This window comes from Equus przewalskii, chromosome 9 (genome assembly GCF_037783145.1).
Source record: "Equus przewalskii isolate Varuska chromosome 9, EquPr2, whole genome shotgun sequence".
NCBI lineage: Eukaryota > Metazoa > Chordata > Mammalia > Perissodactyla > Equidae > Equus > Equus przewalskii.
Window position 1 is genome coordinate 55,244,012 of NC_091839.1, and position 22,386 is coordinate 55,266,397.

The 22,386-nt window shown below is 41.4% G+C and overlaps 1 protein-coding gene and 1 pseudogene across 3 annotated transcripts in view; both read right to left on the reverse strand.

Moving 5' to 3' along the window:
* The window catches only part of PREP (prolyl endopeptidase), a 122,859-nt gene that overhangs the window by 49,565 nt on the left and 50,908 nt on the right, over window positions 1-22,386 (reverse strand). For all 3 annotated transcript variants that reach the window (XM_070556757.1, XM_070556758.1, XM_070556760.1), the window contains exons 8-9: window positions 6,775-6,966; window positions 2,387-2,584 (exon numbers count right to left, since the gene is read on the reverse strand). In XM_070556757.1, coding sequence (XP_070412858.1) covers window positions 2,387-2,584; window positions 6,775-6,966 — 390 coding nt within the window. The remainder of the gene's footprint in view (window positions 1-2,386; window positions 2,585-6,774; window positions 6,967-22,386) is intronic.
* Window positions 15,451-20,896, reverse strand: LOC139073360 (Y-box-binding protein 1 pseudogene; annotated as a pseudogene).

Here is a 22,386-nt window from a genome sequence, read left to right on the forward strand (position 1 = left end):
GGGCCCAGACACGTCTTCACTATGTACCTCCATGGGAAACAAAGTCAGCTGGTGTGCATCTGCCAGATGCACCACGCGTCCATAGCAGCTGGAGCTGCAGTTATTTTCGGCCCTGGGGCTTTACTTAAAATTTAGTTCCTATTGATTACTGCAGTAGTGGACAGTGAACCTTCAGAGACCAGCGCACAATAGCCAGTATGCTGACATGTAGGTGTACGGCTGTGTAGGTACACACACTGACAATTCTTGCTTCCGAGAGATCTAGTTTAATTACCTGATGGCCACTTTTGCATTTGGACCAGAAGGCCTGAGTCTGGAAGCCCCGTTCTCTGGTTTTAGATATCAAATTGTATTAAGGAAAGAAAAGAAAAAGCTCAAGGCAAAATGACTAAGAAAAGACAAAGGAGAAGAACAAAGCGTTACAGTAACAAATTAAAGCTTGTTCAGAAGCTGCCTGGCACTACAGAGCTAAGAACACACTTCCCTTTTCAAACTTCACGGCCACAGATAATATTTCACTGCTTGGCACAGAACCCATCATTTTATACTAGGACAACGAGCCCTTTCTTCCCCAGGTAATGACGAGCTTGTTCCTGAAATAAATGGCCACTTGGGGTCACTGAAGGTGGTTTACAGGCCTGTGGGGACTCTGGCTTTTATTAAGAGCAAGTGATTCACCCTTACTCTGTTGTCCTTATTGCCCTTTATCCATTTAAACGGTTTATGCTATGAGATTTTCCAAAGTAAAATTTCTGGAACCAGTCTAAGTTGAGGAAATAAACTGTGGACTCTGCAGCAGTGGGTTGGGAATGGCTATCTGGAGAAAACAGATTTTTCTTGGGTCATGTCCACTGGCTGCCACTGTACCCTAGGCTCTGGAGGAGGAGGGGTGAGAGGCAGGACACTCTGATGGAGGCTTCTTGACACCCAGACTCCTGGCCCTGGGCATGGTTTCCACATCCTCATGGGCACTTCTCCGAGCCCCCCTATAGACTCTGAATGGCATATGGACAAGGAAAGCCAGCTGGGTGTCCCAGGTATACCATCAGACCTGCCTACAGAACATCACTCTTTTGGTTTTAATAACTCTGACAGCACCTGTCATGACGATAAGATTCCTTATAGATTGCCTACTCTGTGACTCCGAGGCACAAAAAAAAAGTGGCTGAGACATCACTGTCAGCTGGCTAAACCCCAGAAGGATGGAGCCACTTTAACCCCTGCCTGGCTCTCCCCTATGTCTGCTTTATTTGCCGAGGACTAACTACTGTAACAAAACTGGGCAGGACAAAAAGGGCGGTGAAGGAGCTTAAAAAACAAACAAGGAGGGGGCCAGCCTGGTGGTGCAGTGGTTAAGTTTGCACATTCTGCTTTGGCAGCCCAGGGTTCACCAGTTTGGATCCCGGGTGCGGACATGGCACTGCTTGGCAAGCCATGCTGTGGTAAGCGTCCCATGTATAAAGTAGAGGAAAATGGGCAAGGATGTTAGCTCAGGGCCAGTCTTCCTCAGCAAACAGAAGAGGATTGGTGGGCGGATGTTAGCTCGGGGCTAATCTTCCTCAAAACAAAAAAACCAAAAATCCAAAAAAACAAACAAGGAAAGCACAGAAATTGTTTCAGCCAGATTGCCTTTAGGATAGGGTCTGCCCAGTCAACTGCAAACTGCCAATGGAGCCAGACTCCTGGGACAACTCAGAGTGTGCGTTATGGCTTCGGTTATAACAAAAACAGTGCAGCCAAGTGGAGAAGCAGGAAAAAAATAAAACAAAGCAAAATGAGTGTGACCAAGTTAAAAAATGTTAAAAAGAGAGCTATGTTTGCTTTGGGGAAAATTAACCCATACTGTGAAATGTAAAATCACAATTTACAAGCATTTTTTTCTTCTCTACTAGACCCAAGTAACAAGCTTTTTTTCTAAATGATGTAAGAGTATACTTTTAGAATTATATTTTAATTCAGTTTAACAAAAGCAGAATTTATTCTCAGTTTATTCTAGAAATAAGTTTTTTAATGTCAGATGTGACTACAGATTTTTATTTTATGCTTTTAGTTATCTGCACTGCGTGTGTCCTGGTATACATAGACTAAAGGCTGAATCTAAGGTCATATTTGTTCATACAATTTTTCAAATCAGCCTAAAACAACAGTTGGTCCTGTCCCCAGAACAGAACTCAGGATATAAGAGAAAGGAGAGTATGGTTTGAGGGCTGCACCTTTCTCTTTGCTCTGAGCGTCTGTTTTACTGTTTTACTCCCAGGAAGTAATTTTGGCTGTAATGCAGCATATGTGATTTTCAATAACACAGCATTACATTTCCATTTCCCGAAAGAAACCCAAACATTAGTGTGATTTTTAAATTGAACAACACTGGTGAAGAGACTCTCACCTGGAGATAAAAAGGAAGTAAACTGATAGAAGATTTCTGTGTCCTTCTTCTGGCCGCTGTACCCCACCACGCTGCCGACGTCCAGCGGGAAGGTCTTGAGGAGAGCACCAGTGGCCAGGTCGTGAAGCTGTAGGATGTTCTTCACGTCATGGAGGTAGCATAACACCAAAAAGTTGGACCTGACGCAAGCTACCCATTCTGAAAAGATATGGGTGGATTAAACCTAATATAGTTTCGAAAATTAGCAAAACATTTATTTCATTGAACAATAGTTCTTGAGCTACACACGGGGCTATGAAGCAATGAGACTTGCAAAGTGACTTTATATTTGGTTTTAATCATTCATAGTTTTCAGCATATTCCTTTATTTTCATTATTTTGCTGAGGAAGACTGGCCCTGAGCTAACATCCATGCCCATCTTCCTCTACTTTCTATGTGGGACGCCTACCACAGCATGGCTTGACAAGTGGTGCCATGTCTGCACCTGGGATCTGAACCAGCAAACCCTGGGCTGCCGAAGCGGAACGTGTGACTTAACTGCTGTGCCACTGGGCTGGCCCCGAGCATATTTCTTTAATAATTCGTCATTGTCTAGTGCAGATGAAACAAAACATTCTCCACCTTGAGCCATGGGATTGTGATAATCCAGATAACGCGTACTACAAATAACCCTGCCTGCCCATTTTGTGTCCAATATCATGTTATAGGAGATATCAGGAGGAAAACAACAAAACCCAAATCATGACCCATGTCTGTCAGGGTTGTTTATTTGACAAAAATGTATCAAGCCCTTGGTATGTGCCAGACACCCTGCAAGGTGCTAGAGCTGTAAGAAGATACGTCACGTCTGCCCTAGAGACACAATCTTATAAAAATACAAGTAGTAGTGTGTAAACAAAGGAAAGTGAGTGGTAGGTAGGGACCCAAATCAAGTGACAGCCCTTAAGCAGGTGCTGAGCTGCATCTCAAATACACGGGTGTGGCGATGGGGGTTGCCGAGGGTGGTGTCAGAACAGGACAGCCCTCTGGGGGACAAGGTGGTGGGAAGACAGATGACTCAATGAATGAAGGTCAGAGCTAGGAAAGAGGAGAGAGAAGGAACAGGAACGAACAGCAGGAAAGAAGGGAGGGAGCGAGACTGGTAAACAGAACAAGTGAGAGATCCATTTTTAAGAAGAAAAAAGCTGCTCAGTTTGGGGTGGGTGGCGATGGTGGCGGTGGTCTGATGGCGATTCCGTGAGCCAGGTAGAGGGAAGGTTAGCTCTGACTTAGCTGTTACTGAGGAGCTACTGTTTGGACAGAAGGGTGACATAAATAAAGATGACACCAGTGAAGGATGTAGAATAATGGACGGATACGGAAGGATGGACCAGAGAGCAGGAAGAACACTACTGCAATATCCCAGTCAAATCAAATCAAGCTGCAGATAAAGTTCGGAGAGGCAAGGAAAGAAATGAAAGGCATTTTCCAAGAAGAACCACCAGGATTTGGCGACTGTGGGGATAGGGAGAGTAAGGTAGAGAAATGAATCCTCCCCAATTTCCAGGGTTCTGAGTTGAGTAACCATGCTGTCAGTGACAGAGCTGGGAGAGTGGAGGTGAGCGAGGTGATGGGGGAAAGGAGAAAACAGAACGGCAGGCACAGAGCACAATCCATTTCATTTTGGACAAGATCAGCATGAGGTAAGGACAGGCCATCTGGAGGGAGAGATGCTGCGGTAAATGGAAGCAAGGATAAGGCTGCAGGTAACAGCTCAAATGTGGAAAAGACAAGCCTTTTTGGGTTTCATGGTGGGGGGTGTGGTGGTGGGGTTCTGGACACTGCTTACTTTTATAACCTAAGAAACCTGTAGTTCATGCTTATAACGTAATCAGTTATCAACATGAATAAGACATGAACAAGCCAGAAGGAACTCAGCATCACCAGGGGTCTCGATCCCACCGGGCTGTTTAGATTATCACAGCAAACTTTTCCTCAGGTGAGGATAAGAACTCTTATGTCTAAAAGTAATTTGTTCATTGCCCAATTCAATTTTTTTTTAAACTGTCTCAATCAAGCAATATATTTCATATGGCCTTCATATTTTAAAGAAAGTTTGGGGGGGGGAAATTGAAGTAAATTATTTCTGTCAAAGAAAAATCAATCTGTGTTAACTACGAGTACATCAGAATTATAAAACAGACAAAGTGAATCAGAAAAGGACAAGGTGATTTGTAGTCTGTCGTTAATAAAAGCTCTGACTTTACAGCAGTACTTTATGACTCATCTCCAGTTTTTATTCTCAATAGGGCATTCTGTGCTAATGATATATAGCAAATTCTACTGTGCTTCTCTTTGAATTGATGAGTTCTAGTGAATATTGAAGGTTTCCCCTTTCCAGTCTAAAGAACTTATAACCTTCCAGTAGGAAGGGTATAAAAATATATCACCCCCCAAAATCTCTGAGCACCGATTTGCATTTCTTTAGAAGTACAAGTGAGAGAGGATGTCACCTTAAGGCACAGTTAAAACCACTTTTTTTTTTTGGCTTTAAAAGGCAGAAAATTCACACGTCTTAGGAAATATTTTCATCTCTGATGAATCCCCATATGAGAATCACTCTTCCACCCTAACTTGCACCTGAAAAGCACCCAGGGCACCCTACACAAAGACTCATGCCACCAAAGTCTCACTCGGACCCACCAACGCATGAGATCAACTCACGTGGCGCTTGGGAAGCACTCACTGAATGTGGCCTCTTACCATCCTTGGGCGGACGTTCTGTCTCAGTTTGGACAGAAGCCATCAGGCTACCAAAGTCACTGCGAAGCAGATTGCTCACACGCAGATGTGAAAGGAAATGGCCAAAAACCTGTTCCACGACTCAACCAGATATAAAGGAGGGTCAGAGAGTGACTGGAAGGTTTTGAGAAGACAGGTGAAGAGGTTTCCTTGGGAAGATCCCCAGTCAGGCTGTGAGTCCCCCTTCCCACTGGGGAGAACCCCAGCCTGACAGAGACAGAGCGCTGGTGCCTAACTGAAACCCAGAAGCTAAAGGGACTGTGACCGGAACATCCAGAAGGCAGAAGGGCCGACTAAGTATGAGGGGAAGAGCCCGGGATGGGCTGCTTCCTGGGGGTTGCAGATGTGATTTTCGTAGGAAAGAGCACAGATGACGTTGTCCTGGGTTCCATCTAATAGAACTGCCTGAAGTGGTGTGGAGACCTCAGGACAGAAGAGGGTGGAGGGCGCTGCTGGATGCCCAGGGGCTGAGGAGAATCTCAAGCAAACACCCACAGCAGTGCCTCCTCCAGGGCCCAGGGAACTGCAGAGACACCGGCCGCAGGAGCCCCACGGGAATCACTCCCTGAGTCTGCTGTCATCATGCGCCCCGCTTCCCCGTCCACCCACTATGCAAGGCCAGGCTTAAATAGCTGCCAGGCACAGAGCACCCCGGCTTGAGCCAAGGGAGGAAGAGCTCCTGACCTTTCCAGGAAGTGAACCTGGATCTGTCTGACTCCATTCCTGTGCTTTAATTCACTGAAAAACGCATGTGAGGACTGCTTTATCTGAGCCGGGGCCACTCTGCAGACCTCAAAAGGAATTCTTTTCCTAACTACGTATCTTCCACCTTCGCGTTTGGGGACGGTCCTAGATTTTACCCTCATTCAACCCGTCAGCAGAAGTTCACCTTCAACAAGCAAACTCTTCACTGGCTTGAAGGTACTGGACGCTCCTTTTGTGTAAAAAGCAGTGGCAAAATTAGCGAGTCTTATTCTAATCAAATCCAGCTTTCAGGCAATAAATACTTTATAAAGCAGCATATCGCTTTTGGAAAATCACAGAGAAAATGAATAACAGGGAACTTAAAGGCATTCTGAAACATGATTGATACAGAAGTGAGGTTCTGAAAAGTTGAATGTAGCTCAGTGCACACAGCAGCAACTGCAACAGATTTCAATTAAATCTGACAATAGTCTATTTTCTTTTCTAATAAGGGGACTGTAACTCCACTCTAAGATCTATAATAGGTATAATACAAACGGCCAAAGGCTATTCAAAAGCTAAAAGCTAAGGATTCTGAATCCAAATGGTTTAAAAGATTAAATGTTAGTGATTATTATCAGCCAATAACTAGACAAAAACAATTGATATTTTAAAAAAAAACTACCTTTGAAAGTCTGGAGTCACACCTTCAGGGTTTTTATGAAGACCGTGCATGGTATTGTACTAACTACAAAGACGCCATACAGTAAATACTTGGTTGTGCCGTTTAGACACTTTATTCCTGAGGATTAGAGGTCAAAGGTTCTTTACCTTGTAACCGGTCACCAGAGAACGAGAGATGCCCCAACTTGGTGACGTTCTCAGCAAGAACAAAAGCCCAATTTTCAAGCAGCAGTCTTACCTAAGACGTCTTTCTCGTGCTCAGGAACAAGCACTTTCCACTTAGATTCCTCAGGGTCCGTGAAGTCGATGTTGATCAGGCGATAGTTGGGAGAATCGCGGTTCGTCTTGAAGGTGAACACCGTCCCCTCGTTGGTCACATAGTCATACTCCCCTTCGAAGTTATCAATCAGCTTTACCCACGTCAGGATTCCTGGCGAAAGACCAAGCCCCAGGTCACTTCTCCAGTGTTTGAAAACGCGGTTTGTGTGCAATGGGAGGGAGGGTGGATCTTTTCTGTGTATAGAACACACAGCAGACACAATATTTGCAAGTTCCAAGGCTTGACAAAGAGCAAGGACAAACGTGGGTAAATTTTAAGTTTTTTAAAAAATGGGAAGGAAGCTTCTCCTGAAAAGCCTGGCAATGAGGGATCTCCTCTCTGCCCACTACCCTGAGTAATCTGGTAAACCCTCTTCCACCTGAGTGTGTCTCCAATCTGAGTGCCTCTCTCTACCTCTGCTGCCATCACCCCATTCCAAGTCTTCCTTAGGTCACTCCTGGTCGATGGCAGTGGCTCTCAACCAGGACGATTTGACAGCCCCACCCCGGACTTTCGGAAAGGTCTGCAGGCATTTTTGGTTGTCACAACTTGGAAGGTGAGAGGAGAGTTACAACTAGCAGCTAGTGGGTAGAGGACAGAGATGCTGCAAAGTGTGCTTCAGTGCACAGGACAGCATCTACAACCAAGAATTAGCCTGCCCAAAACATCAACAGAGCCAGGGGTCAGACACCCTAGTCTGCAGCATCAGATTCCCGCCTGGTCTTCCCACTGCTGCTCTTGATCTTCTCAGTACACAGCCACTACAATGTCTTAATATCCTAAATTGGTCAGTGTTGGTGCCTTTCCTAGAAACTTCCCATTACTCTTTGAATAAAATCCAAATTCCTTTCCACTGTCTCCATGGTCCTGTATGTTACAATCCTTGTGCACTTAGCCAACGTCAGCTTCTTCCAACTTTCACCTCACCCTCTGTCCTCTGGCGACAGTGGCTTTTGTTAGGTTCCTTAAAACATGCCTCAGGGCCTTGTCACAGGCTGTTTTCTCTGCCTAGCCCACTCTCAAAGGCAAGGCACCTCTGATTGGCACCCAGATCATTTCTTCACAGCACTTTTCTCAAGATATGTGCTTATATGTTTGTTTATAATTTACCTTTTTTTATTCACTATTTAATACTCAGCACCTACATAGAGTGGCTGGGACTTCAAAGACGCAAAATAAAATTGGTGTTGAACGAAAGGAGGAATACTTTCCAGTCCTTTAGTCCTAAGAACAAGTCTGGAGATGGTCATTACTAAAATAATCTTAAAGGTGTCCACTATCATCATCATTTAAATGGTTCACTAAATGCCACTTCTAATATTTAAAAAAAAAAAACGACTGAGAAGACATCTGCTTCACAATGTATCAGACACAAAGGTTCAGAGTACATCTCAAAAGTTTTATAAACAAAAATGTCCTTTGACCTCTAAAGACTGAGAGGCAATGTTAGATCTTAGCTATTCTCCACTTAATCTCCTACCTTCAATTTCACAGTGAAATTGCTATATTAATTTGGATAGTTCATTTATATCCCTGGCGATTTTACATTCACTCTCTCCTTCACCTCTGTTGCATAATATCTCTATATCATTTGTTGTTGAATTAAATTTATGAGGGAAAATGTAATCCCATGGTAGAAAGAGAGTTTTTCAGTTAGATATAACTGGATTAGAACCTCCACCACTGTTCAGTTGTGTGACTTCGAGAGATCTTTTTATCCTCTGCTAAGCCTCATTTTCTCAACTGTAAATGAGGAACAGTAAGTGAATGTGAAAATTATTATAAAATGACTGCTAATACCTACCCCACAACAACAGAACAAAGATTATTTTAAAATAAACAATTGAAATTAAAACTAATAATAAGCAGTTAAAAAAAATCTATAGTTTTCCTACACGTTACCAATAACCAGTTAGAAAGTATGGTGGGGGGTGGGGGACACACCTCATTAACAATAGAAGCAAAATTAATAAAATATTTAGAAATGCACCTAACACGAAATGTGAAATCTGTATGAAAAAAGCTCTAAAATGTTTCTGAGGAATCTTAAAAACAACACAACAAATAAAACCTGAATAACTGGAAACACATAATATATTTCAAAGGTGCAAACAATCCCAGGGGAAATCTATAAATTTAACACAATTCCAATAAAAATCCAAATGAGATTTTTAAGGAATTTGACCATATTATTCTAAAATTCTATTCACATAAGGATAGTCAATACATTTTTTAGAAAAGAATGAAGAGGAACTTCTTGCACTATGATGCTCTGAACAAGCCCCTCTCCCCCACAAAACTAATCATCATCCTGACTTTTATGGTAATCACTTTACTTTCCTTTGTTCTTTTCCTGCCATAATATGTATCCATAAACACTATAGTCTAATTTAGCCTTATTTTTGAACTTCATATATAATGAAACCATACAACATGTATTCTTTTATGTCTGACTTCTTTCACTTGACATTATGTTTGTGAGATTATTCATCCTCTGGTTATCGTTATTAACTTTTGGCTAAACCCTATTGTGCTCAAAGAACATCCTCTGTATGATTTCAATCTTTTAAAATTTGTTGAGGAAAGCTTTATGGCCTAATGTTTTTTCTTTAAATGATTTTTAAATGTTCTTGTATGTGACTGAAAAGAATGTGTATTTTGCAGCCTTTAGGTGTGATATGATAAATATGTCTCTTAAGTCATTTGTTAATGATATTGTTCAAATCTATATATTTACTGATTTTTGGGGCCATTTTTTTTCTATCAGTCACAGGAAAGTTCTGTTAAAATGTTCCTCTATGATTGTAAAAATTATCTATTTTTACTTGTATTTCTGTTAACTTTTGCTCTATTTTGAAAACATGCTGCTAGATACACAAAGTTAGAATTATTATATTTAATATAATTCATAAAACTGAATGGAACCTTCTATGGTTATGAAGTTTTATCTCTAATAATGCTTTTTAAAGTATGCTTTGATATTAAGACAGCTAACTCATTTTCATGATAATATCTTGGGCCAGTTGTCCTCTGCAGAATGGTTGGTCCCAATTATGTAGTTTATCATTGCTGGAAAGATTTGCTTTTTTCCATGTCTCTTAACCACTCATATGCTTTTCACCTCTTGGTGGGTTGCATTTTAGGTAATTTCTTTACATCTATATTCTACTTCATTAATTCTCTCTTCAGGTATGTCTAATATCTTCTTTAACCTGAAGAACAGTCTTTAATCTGAATAACTGAATTTTTTTAATGCTAACAATCATATTCTTTATTTGCAGAAGTTCTACTTAGTCCTCTTCAAAATCTGTTTGGTCATTCTTTACAGTATCTTCTTTCTTGCTTATTTTTTATAAAAGCAGCATCACATTAATCATTTACTTTTAAAAGCTTGTTTAATGCACTTATTTTACATTAGGAATCTGATAATTACACTGTGGTGTTTCTGCTGGCTCTATTTCTCACGTTGGTGAATTTCTTCATCTGATTTGTGATTTCTGACTGTGAACTGATTTCCCTTGAAACATGACCTGTAGAAATTCTTGGAGGCCTGAGTTGAAGTGGCACTCTTCCAGAGAAGATTTGTTTTCAGCTTCTGTTTGATTCTTGGGAGGCACTTTAAATGAAATTCCTGGTGTGGGGAGTTTTGGACCTCACAGGGACAGTCAAGATACCCTGCACCCACGTGAAGCTCAGCCTTTCTTATCTAGGAGAATTCACACCCTGCCTCCCCTTCTCCTTCCCCAGTGCCAAGGTAAAGACGGTAGGTTTCCTTCCTACACCCTCCCTGCTCCTGAGCCCGCGGCTCTGCCACTGGGAGGTTTATTTCTCAATCACCCTTACACTGAGGGTATTTCTCACTAGACTCTCCACATGCATGGAGAAGCAGAGGCTTTATCTTCCATCCCCATTGCCCTACGTGGCATCAGAGGGAAGCCCAGCAGAAACACTCAGGGACAATTCAAGATTCCTGCTTTCATTTTATCTTCAGTCTCTATGATTTCTCTTTTTTTGTGCCAACTGAGCAATATACTTCAAAAGATGCTTTATAGGCTTTTCATAGCATTTCAATTGGGAGGTGATTCAGAATATATAATCTGCCAAACTCCTTTAGACAGAAGTCCTTATAGTTAATTAATTTTCATAAAAGGTTAACCTCTGCATTCGAGATACAATTTTTTTTTTTCAGGGACAAACTGCTAACCTCAAAAGCAGATGACCACTCAAAGATAAGTGTACCTTAGTTTACATAAAACAATGCTTTAAAAGGAAAAAAACCTAAAAACCATTCCTTAGAAGCATAAGTAAAAATTAGCTGGCAATGTGAAATTTGCAGATAATCAGAAAGGTACATTTATTTATAATAAGAAAGATGAAACTCAATTTTCTGGACTATGATATTTGTAGATACAGAGACTTGGTTCAGGGAAATGTCAGATTCCTTAAATGTTCTCCTGACAACAAAACATTTCCTGATGTGAAACCTTTATTTCTCATAGTAACCATCTTACGGTTTCTGCCTGAAAAGGCCTTGCTGCCATCGCAGAGGTATTTATTATGACCCTACTCCCAGCAAAAAAGTCACTGAATATCCACCAAAGGCAAAACACAGTAGAAATTTCCTTCAGTATCTCTGCATAATCAGGTGAGCCTGAAGATGTGGCACACATGTTTTAAATAATCAAGCTCCAATGAACACCAAAACAACAAAGTTTGTGGGCATTATCTACCACCAAATTCTGAAGCACTAACCTTAGTCATAAATACAGACTACAAGTCACAAATTTATTCAGATTTAGAAACATGGCTGGATTGACACAAATCCAGCTGTAAAATCTGAAAAGCACTTCAAAGTCCAGGCCCTCCTAGGGCAGCGTGTTCAAACAGGGAGCTGGAGAAATCGTTTTACTCTCCTGAAACTCCTGTTCCTCAGGGCTTCCGCTAGGAAATAATTCAAGAGCAATGGCATTTCAGTTGAACAATGGGGCTCTTTCAGTTTTGCTACTCACAATTTAGAACACTATTGATTTAAATGGAAAACAGAAAATTTCTTCAGGAAAAAAGAAAAAAGATGTGGCTAAATTCCAGAACCACTTCACTTTTTGCCCACCTTTTCTGAGGTCCTTTTGTCTGTAAGTGGCATTATTCACTCTGAAGTCAACAGAATTCAATTTCCAGACGTCTCTGCAGTAAAGTTAAAATTACTTTTTATAAACCTGCTTCTCAGTGGGGGGATGATTTGTTTACTGAGTGAAGATTAGCTTAAAATAAGTCATCTTATGCTTTCCCCAGAGCAAAGTCATTAGTTTTACTGCTTTCTTTGAAATTCAATGGTATTGACCATGTTTCATAGAAAATGTTTTGTAAGCTCTCTAATAACAGGAGCTAAAAAGTGCTTTTATACTTTATAAAACATTAAAGCCTTCTCATGGAACAACGAGAAATGCAAAGCATGGATCATGCTGTGAGACGGAGGTGGGCAGAAGCCTGCTCTTCCTGTGCTCCCTGGCCTGCTGCCTTCCTTCCAGCACAGCTGCCACACGGTGATGGTTAGAGCACGGGAACACGGCATGGGAGCTCAACTGACCTGGGTCTGAATCTTTCAATAGTATCAGGAAAGCTAATTGGCCTCCCCTGCATCAGTTTCCTGGGGCTAACAACACGTGCTCCTCAGAGGTTGTTGAGAAGGCTGAATGAAATAGCTACATTCGTAGCTCAGGATTTGGCACACAGAAAATGCTAAATAAACAATACTTCCTACTATTCCAAATAACCCCAGCATTCTTCAAATGACAAAAATAAGCTAAATGTGACTTCTGCATAGCACAACATGCCAACAGCGAGCTTTGAAAATCTAATTTCCATCTCTCACAGCACACAGCAATTTTCCTAGGAAAAGCCCTTATAATCACTAATTTTATAATTAGTAAAAATACTAATGTTAATACTATTACTTCTTATTTTACTTCAAAATTCACGTTTTGCTTCTTATTTTTATACTGTCTTTTGATGTTCTAATTCTCATTGGTTTTTTTTGCATTCCCACTCTGAAATATACACTATTTTCTAATAATTCCCTGCCTCTCACAGAAGCCCTGTTGGTCTGGCTTTTAATGCTCAGATGACTTTGCTAAACTTTGGACAACTCATCTGTTTAAAGCTTCTCGAATGTTTATCTCCTTCTTTCCACTCCACCCCTAAAAAGATGCCCAGCCCCACCAGGCATGAAGCACGAAGTCAATATTTTCTTAGCTCCCTAGAAACAAGAGGTCATCCACATTGCATTAGCCAGAGATGGCAGAATGAACAATTTAAATGTCTGACAAATACCGAGCTTCCTTTCATCATTATGTGTTAGCATGTAGAGTAGACTAATTTCTTACATTGGAGAAAACCAATTTTCAGTAATTCATGAAAGCATTAAAATGAAGACATGGTGAGTGATGAAAATGTCATCAATCTAAAATGATCAAACTTTCAGCAAATAAGGAAAAAGCAGAGAGACAGGTTAGTGAAAGTCTGGACGAAGTAAAGGATAAGCTGATATTTCCTTATAAAAATCAGTATGTCAGCACCATCCACCTTTTCCTCCCAAACACTTCATAAATGCTGCGACATGAACAAAGGCCACTTCTGGCCCATTTTAAGGATGGCTACATTGAAGCAGAAGGGTGTTACGTTACTAACAGGGATTTCAGACATTTATAGTTCTTTTCACCTAACAATTGCTTCCTAAGGATTCTATTTAAAAACCTCTGATATAATTTTAAACTTATTCAAGATAGGGCCAAAGGCCAGCCTAGTGGCATAGTGGTTAAGTTTGCACTCTGCTCTAGTGGCCCAGGATTCACAGGTTCGGATCCCAGGCACAGACCTAGCACCGCTCATACGTCATGCTGTGGGGGCGTCCCACATACAAAACATAAAGGAAGACTGGCACGGATGTTAGCCCAGGGACTGTCTTTCTCAAGCAAAAAGAGGAAGATTGGCAATGGATATTAACTCAGGGCCAAATGTTCCTCACCGCCCCCCCCAAAAAAGGGGGCCAAATGGCCAGCATCTTTTTTTGCTGCTGATATAAAATAGGGAACAAAGTGTCTGACCTTCTACAGAAAAATGAAAGAATCAAAGAGAAAAGGGAACGAACAGAAGAAAACACAGAGGAAAGGGAGGGAATTTAGAGTTTTCAAACTCAGAGACGTCCCAACTCTGATCCTGGGCATGTGCTCTCGGTCACAGCACCGCTGATATGCCCTGAAACCCTGCACTGGCAATCTCACAGCTACTGTCCAGCCTGCAGAGGACACTTGATGGGCAGGGATGATGGGACGGGCTGTCATCACCTCTATCACCCAACACAGCACCTGGCACAAAGTGGAGCATTGATACATGTCTGCCTCATAACTAAGTGTAACATTTACATCATCCTACATTTCAGACTGATCATTACATATATTTGCTGATCATGTAAAGACAACAGAAGTAACCAAATTTAAATTTTAAAAAACATAGCAGTCTCTTCCACTTTTCACATGAAAATATTTAGAAATATATCATACTAATTTAAATATGCATAAAAGTATGTTGAAAACCGCCACTTATATTTTCAGGGTATAAATTAAGTTTTCACGAAATTTTTAAAAGTCCACATATTTGAAAGAAAAGAGACAGCTCTAAGACCCCATATTTAACTGTAATGTAGATAATATGTGAAAATTTATTCTAAATTTAGTCTATAGGAAGTAACTTTATATATATTCAAAATAGGGTTATTTACAACAAACTTAAGAAACAAGGTAAATATATAATTCAAAAGAAACAGTCTGGGTGTAGAAAAGCACAGAAAATGTAACTAAGAAAATCCAGACACAAAGCATTTTCTTGCAAGGTTCAGGATGATTAATTTCAGTGAATCTGCAGGCATGGATCACATTAGAATCACAGGAGCCAAGACTCAGCTGTCTTTTCTATTGCAGAACTAATAAAACATCATGCCAGCCTGGTGTCCTAAGTGATACCTTCATACCTCACTTTTGATTTTTCTTTCTTTCTTTCTTTTGCTGAGGAAGATTAGCCCTAAGCAAACATCTGTTGCAAATCTTCCTCTTTGTTTTTTTTTGAGGAAGATTAGCCCTGAGCTAACATCTGTACCAATCCTCCTCCACTTTATATGTGGGTTGCTGCTGCAGCATGGCTGACAAGTGGTGTAGGACCACACCCAGGATCTGAACCCATGCCACCCAAGTGGAGTGTGCCAAACCCAACTACTATGCCATGGGACGAACCTCTTCACTTTTTTTTTTTTTTGACAATTATTTAAGACCTTTATTAACAGGTGCTTGCAGTTTGTTGACTTTTTTGAAAAAATCAAGTTGTAAACTTTTATTACAAATTAAAAATGAGGTTCTTAAAAATCTCAACTTGACCGGATATGAAACAATTTAAAAACCTTTGAAGGTGTATTGAGAAAAACCAGGCTTTTTTTTTTTTTTTTTTAAAAACACGTTTGTCATTACCAAAAAGAGACATCTTTAGGTAAAAATAATACAAACCCCATGCTGCACAGATAATGCAGATAGTTCTAGTTATCTGGTCAACGGGCAAAAAGCAAGCATTTAAGGTCTTCAGCTCCAATCTTTTGTTCATTTCTTATTGCTGGAATTTCATATTCATTTCTTCTTGTTGGATGACTAAACCGGACGATGGTAGAGATGGTAAGCCGGCATTTACTCAGCCCCGCCCTGCTCAGCCTCGGGAGCGGACGAATTCTCAGCGGGTTGATCGCCTGCTGTTGTCTCTTTGCCATCTTGTGGTTTAGGGTTTTCTGGGCATCTGCGTCGGTAATTGAAGTTGCGGCGGTACCGACGTTGAGGTGGCTGCTGACCTTGGGTCTCATCTCCTTGATTTTCCTTATCTTCTTCATTGCCATCCTCTCTAGGCTGTCTTTGGCGAGGAGAGCCCCTGCGGAATCGTGGTCTATAACCCGATACATATTCTGCCTCACTGGTCTACCTTGTTCTCCTGCACCCTGGCTGTCAGCACCCTCCATCACTTCTTGCACAGGAGGGTTGGAATACTGTGGTCGAGGCCCATAGGGTCTCCGCATGTACTAAGGTGGGAACCGTCGCCTGCGGTAGGGCCGGCGCTGTTGGGCCTGGCCTTCGGGAGCGCTCTCCGATCCCTCATTCTTTTCCCCACTCTCACTATTCTGGTAATTCTGCTGGTCATTGCGTGGAGGACCCCTGCGACGTGGATAGCGTCTATAATGGTTACGGTCTGCTGTATATTTACTGCCTTGCACTGGAACTCCACCAGGGCCTGTAACATTTGCTGCCTCCGCACCCTTTTCTCCTTCAACAACATCAAACTCCACAGTCTCTCCATCTCCTACACTGCGAAGGTACTTCCTGGGGTTATTCTTCTTTATGGCAGTCTGGTGTACAAATACATCTTCCTTGGTGTCATTCCTGTTGATGAAACCATATCCGTTTCTTACATTGAACCATTTTACTGTTCCCAAAACCTTCGTTGCGATGACCTTCTTGTCCCGCCGGCAGGCGCCGCCGATGTGAGCCCGCCCGGGCCGCCGCTCCCTGTGGTGCCGGGCTTGGTGTCGGCAGCGCGGAGGGCGGGGGCGGCGGGCGGCTGCTGGGTCTCGGCCTCGCTGCTCGTGGTTGCGGTGCTGGTGACTGGGGCCGGCTGCGGCAGCTGCGGCTCCTCCCGGGGTGTGATGGTAACTAGGCCGGCGGCGGCGGCGGTGGGGCTGCTCAGGTCTCTCTGGGGTCCGCTCTCCGCTCCCGCTACCGATCGAACTCTGAACCTCTTCGCTTTTGATTTTAAATAAGGAACAGGAAAAAGAGAAGCAGAAATCTTCTGCTCATACAATATACAGGACTGGAGAAACATGGTCTGTTCCTGTTCATCATTCTCAGAGTTTAAAAAGGACAAAAATTTAATTAAAAAAAATTTAGGAGGCCAGAAAGGTAAAGATTCAAAATGCTCACAAGAAAATTAACAGATTCTGATGGAGGACGGCCTATAAAGTGGGGCCACCTGAGCACAAGGATCCATCCCTAAAGGGGCAGGGAGAATCATTGAAGACAAGCTGGTGCCCACCTACTCCAAGTCTGTGTTACAGAAAAAGTATTCTGACACTTGTTAAAGTGGAAAAGAAGACTTATACGATGTATAAGAAGAATTATATAAAGAGGTAAAGAAGATTATTGCAATAAGGGAGAGAGACTGGGCTTAACTCCAGAAGCAGAGAAGACAACTGGGCATTTACAGCCAATGAGCAGAACGAGGTGGTCAATGGATGAAAAGTTACTAAGAGGAGACATCAGGGTAGGGGGTTTCTTGCTAAAGCAACTGAATAGGATTCTGGTGAGGGCAGGTCAAGGTAATCAGATGTCACGTGGAGGAGGGGGTGATGAGGAATTTAATCAGATATCACGGGTGTTCAGATATCAAGGGTAGAGGATTCTCTCTGAACTGACTTAGTGGGATTCTTGCTACAATTGGCTGTGCAGCCCCAGCGAGGACGGGGCGCAAGGATCCCAGGTTAAGGTATTGTCAAGAAGGCGGCCCAGAGGAGCCTGACGAAGCTGCAGTCAAGGACAGAGTCTTTGTCATCTGCCAGGCACTGTTCTAGGTGCTGGGGACTCCACAGAGAACAAGACAAAGTCTCTGATCTCATGCAGCTCACAAATCCTCACACAAAGGATGTTTGTATGGAGAGAAAGAGAAATCAGAAGAGGGGAGAGGAGCAGAAGGAGTAGAAGGAAGGGTATCAACCAAAAGCACCAGGAAGCCTGGAAACTTCTCGGGTAGAAATCACTCTTCCCCCAGAGAAAGAAGACAGCAGCTCGGAACATGTCCTGGCAGCCAGTGCAGACAGGGGTGCAATACTCTCTGGAGGGGACCTGCTTATCTGTTTGGAACACTTGGAAAACTGCACAAACTTCTGAGGCCCAGATGATGAGCCTAGCACCATTTCTACAGAGTGGTGGACGAGGTGAGTCAGGGCAGTTACCTGCTCGGACAGGTAAAGAAACAGCCACCAGACTCAAATGTAGTTCCTGTGGAAAGGGAATGGCCCAGAGTTTGTAACAAGAGTTCATTTTATTCTTAAGTTAAAATACTGCAATGTAAGGACAGAAATGAGGTTCTCCAAAGAGAGGCAAAGGGTCAGAGGGGAGAGATCCTGCTCACGAAGCAGCAGGTAGGAAGATGGTCAGCAAGTCTGGAACAGAAATGGAAATTTACATGACAAATGTAAACAATAAAGGAATGCAGATTCACAGAGAATTCTTTATTTTTTAATTTTTATTTTTTTGAGGAAGATTAGCCCTGAGCTAACATCTGCTGCCAATCCTCCTCTTTTTGCTGAGGAAGACTGGCCCTGAACTAACATCCATGCCCACCTTCCTCTACTTTATACGTGGGATGCCTACCAGAGCATGGTGTGCCAAGCGGTGCCATGTCCACACCCGGGATCCGAACCGGTGAACCGCGAGTGGCCAAAGTGGAACATGCACAGTTAACTACGGCGCCACCAGGCCGGCCCCTCATAGAGAATTCTTAACTCTCAAGATGCTGAGATTTTTTCCATCTTGTATTTGCGTAGTTTTATTCCCTGCCATGTGCTGGCTTTTTCTACAATACTAGTAGCTAATGGCCACTTTTTGTGCTTTTGCGCTTCTCATTTCAAAATACACAGGGCAGAGGTTTTCTTGGGAGACAAAGACGCCAGGAAAGTTAGAAAAGAGCTACCTAAGTGAATTACTTAGTATTCCAGACAGGCCATTTAGGGAAGCCCTAATAAGTAAAGAATTAATTTATATGAAAATGCTGATAATTCTCCCTGCCTTTAAGGTAAAAAAGATTAAAGTCACAGCAGAAAGGCTTTAGGTTAGCAAAAGTGGTATAAATTTCAACAATATAAAAATTAAAGATTTCATAACGTTGGATTTAGTTTTCAGTCACCAACTGTTCAAATTTAACTTATTTAATAGTTAACTAGTGGGGCTGGCCCGATGGCCAAGTGGTTAAGGATCCTGGGCGTGGACATGGCACAGCTCATCAAGCCATGCTGTGGTGGGGTCCCACACAGCACAACCAGAAGGATCTACAGCTAGAATATACAACTATGTACAGCGGGGCTTTGGAGAGAAGAAGAAGAAGAAAAAGAGAAGATTGGCAACAGATGTTAGTTCAGGTGCTGATCTTAAAAAAAAGTTAACTAGGACATTTAGCATTTAAGCTAAATGTTAATTATTCTTCCCCTTTGTTTAAAAGGATAACAAAAACGAAGAAGCAGGTAAGGAAACAGCAAGAAAAAGATACTGGGCTGTAGTCATGGTCACCAACTAGGCATATAAACCCCTGAATTTTCAATTATCAACCTGCAGAATTAGACAATTTCCCTCTGTCTCCCACTATTTATTTTTTCACACCTATTTATGTTTTCTTTGATGAAAGGACTCTTTTCTGATTATGAATCTGGTCTTGCAGAAAACAAGTCAATACCCAGATCTGTGTTTAGAGCAGCTTTGATACCAAAGATAAACGGTTATTTTAGGGCGTCCTCCATCTCTTTTCCTCTGCTACCTAAAACCAAAGTGAGGTGAATCAAAATAGTCCCCTTTCAGTCAAGAAAAGGAAAAAAGAAAAGACTACTTGAGAACCTACTATACGCCAGGAACCCTGCTAAGCCCTCTTGTATACATTTTCATCACTCCTCATGAAGTAGATATTATTTGCCCACTTGCAGTTGTGGAAACAGGAAGAGAGAGAAAACAACTTTTCCAGGGTCACCAGTTATTCAGTGGTGGAGCTGAGATTAAAATTAAAATCTGATTTGAAAGTCTTATGGTTATGGTCCCAATATATCCAACGATAATTAATAGGAATTATTTAAAAAATTCCAATGATCACTATCTCAATCTGCTATTTCTCTCCTGTTATAAACTAAACATATTTAATGTCTTCAAGAGTTAAACTCACACAAGGTACTTGTTTCTTTGGAGTCATAATAATATCATTGACTTATAAGGAGCCAGCCATCAATTAAAAAAAAAAAAAAAAAAACCCCAATCTCTCTAATCTTGTCTCATCCAGCTCTCTCCAATCTTGAACCCAAGTTGGAAATTGACATCCATTTCATCTTTTTTGGTACCGGTCAATCACTGCAACTGTCAAGAGCTTTCAGAATCCCAGGACCACCATCTAAAAGAATAACGACTCTGAGTTTTATATTATCCACAAATTTAATGCTAGTAAAGCAATAATTTAAAAAAGATGACGGGCCCAGCACTACACCCAGAATTTAGTGGCCATCACAGAAGAATGCTCTCCAAATTGATCCCAATCCATCAGTATGCAACTCAACAGCGTCAAATCCAGCTATCCCATTATTCACTTCAAATTCTGCTTTCTTCTTTATAGGATATTACATTATTTTCTAAATGCCCCAATGAATTCCAAACAGTGGTCAGTTTACTAACCTTATTAAAAAATGAAGTTAGGTTAGTATTGTTAAGACTTCTCTGCTCTCTTCCTCTCCACATGGTTTTCCACGAGCTTATTGTAATGTCTTTGACATGTCAGCTTGGCTAGGCTAATGTCTGAGTTAATCAATCAAACACCAATCTAGGTGTTACTGTGAAGGTATTCTGTAGATGTGATTAAAGACCATAATCAGTTGACCTTAAGTAAAGGAGATTATCTGAGATAATCTGGGTGGGCCTGATTCAATCAGTTGAATATCCTTATGAGTAGGTTGAATACCATACTGGTTTCAGACCTACCTAGCCAGCCCCACAATCACATAAGCCAATTCCTTGCAATAAATCTCTCTCTTTTTTTTTGCTGAGGAAGATTCACCCTGAGCTAACATCTGTCTCAGTCTTCCTCTATTTTGTATGTGGGCTGCCACCACAGCATGGCCACTGATGAGTGGTTTAGGTCTACACCCCAGAACCAAATCTGTACTGCCAAAGCAGAGCATGACAAACTTAACCACTAGGCCATGGGGCCAGCCTCCAGTAAACCTTCTAATATATATCACCTACTGGTTCTGCTTCTCTGGTTAAATCTTGACAGATACTTTCACAAACCATCGATATCTTCCAAACATAAAATACCTATAAATAACTTTAATAAGAAATATGTGGTTCTTACATAACTCTGAGAGATACAGTCTCAAATAAATGTATAGGTTTACACATGGTCCTAGTCAAATATACAGTTGGACATTCGTTTAGATCATGACAAAATAATGGTAAAGTTCCTCCAGAAGAATTAAAAAAGGGAACACTTTGGAAAATAATAATTGCTAACATTTACTGAGTCCTTACTCTGTGCTGGGCTCTTCCCTTAAACTTCACAAAAATCACCTAGGAAGAAGAGAAGGCAACAAGCAAGCAACTTAAGGAAAGACCCAGTTGGGAAGGCAAGCCAGGATCTGGATTACTTTGTAAACAGGGTCTTCCAATCTGAATGCATCAGAGCCATATAGGGTTTCTTAGGTGTTTCCCTTTCTTCTTCTTCATGTCCATCCGTGGCTGCACTATCTAGAATTTTGTTGATGAGGGCCCAGCACACCTCGGCAGTGCCTTCCTTTTGGAATCCCAGTCTCTGGGTATCACATTCTCTTCTCTAATTCCTCACTAATGCAGCAATGATCAGCTAGGGGTGAAAAGCATATAAGGTGGGAAAAAAGACAAGGACCAAGAGGTTAGGAAGAAAACAGAGGGTTTCCTCAAGTTCAGTCGACACGTAAGTTTCATCCAAAGTATTACTGTATATGAATATGTAGATGAAGTTTTCCTTTCTATTTGGAGTAAATGAAGCAATTTGTGTTTTTTAATTCGTTAACTTGCATCTTTTAATAACAAGCCTATCTAATAATTTAAAGATATGATGAAGTCATAAAGAGAAAATGAAAGCGCTCTCTGGAGGAAGAGCACTGTAATTGGAATTTTTAATAAACTGGAGAAAGGCAATCACAGCTGTGGCTGTTGCTTTTAGCCTTGATCTTCAGAGGTTTGCTCAGTTCTATATAGACGTAGACTTGCAACTCAAGTAAATAATTCTTGGGTGGTGGTTTAGTCTTTTTAGAGAATGTGAAAACTGATGTGGATGATCTTGAGATCAAAGTGGGTATACCCTTCTTTTTTTTAAACAGGAAAAAAAAGTAGCTTTATTAAATGGATAGATATTTAACACTAGAATACATGTCGTTGACTTCATCCCGCTACATGTGTGAATGGTGCTCAGTAGTATCTAAGAATGTTAGGATGCAGATCTCGCTCAGAGAAGTTTAAAAAAGATGCAGTGCCCAATGAATAAAAACAATTTATATATTTTATCATAATGTAATATAGATTCGATACTAAGAATGAGGTAATCTAATTAATAATTAGAATGCACTCGATATTGTATATTTTGAAAATCTGTGTCAACCATCTCTAAAAGCTATTTATTTTACATTAACCCAGAACAAGGTATAATTAGCTTAGTGTCCTTATC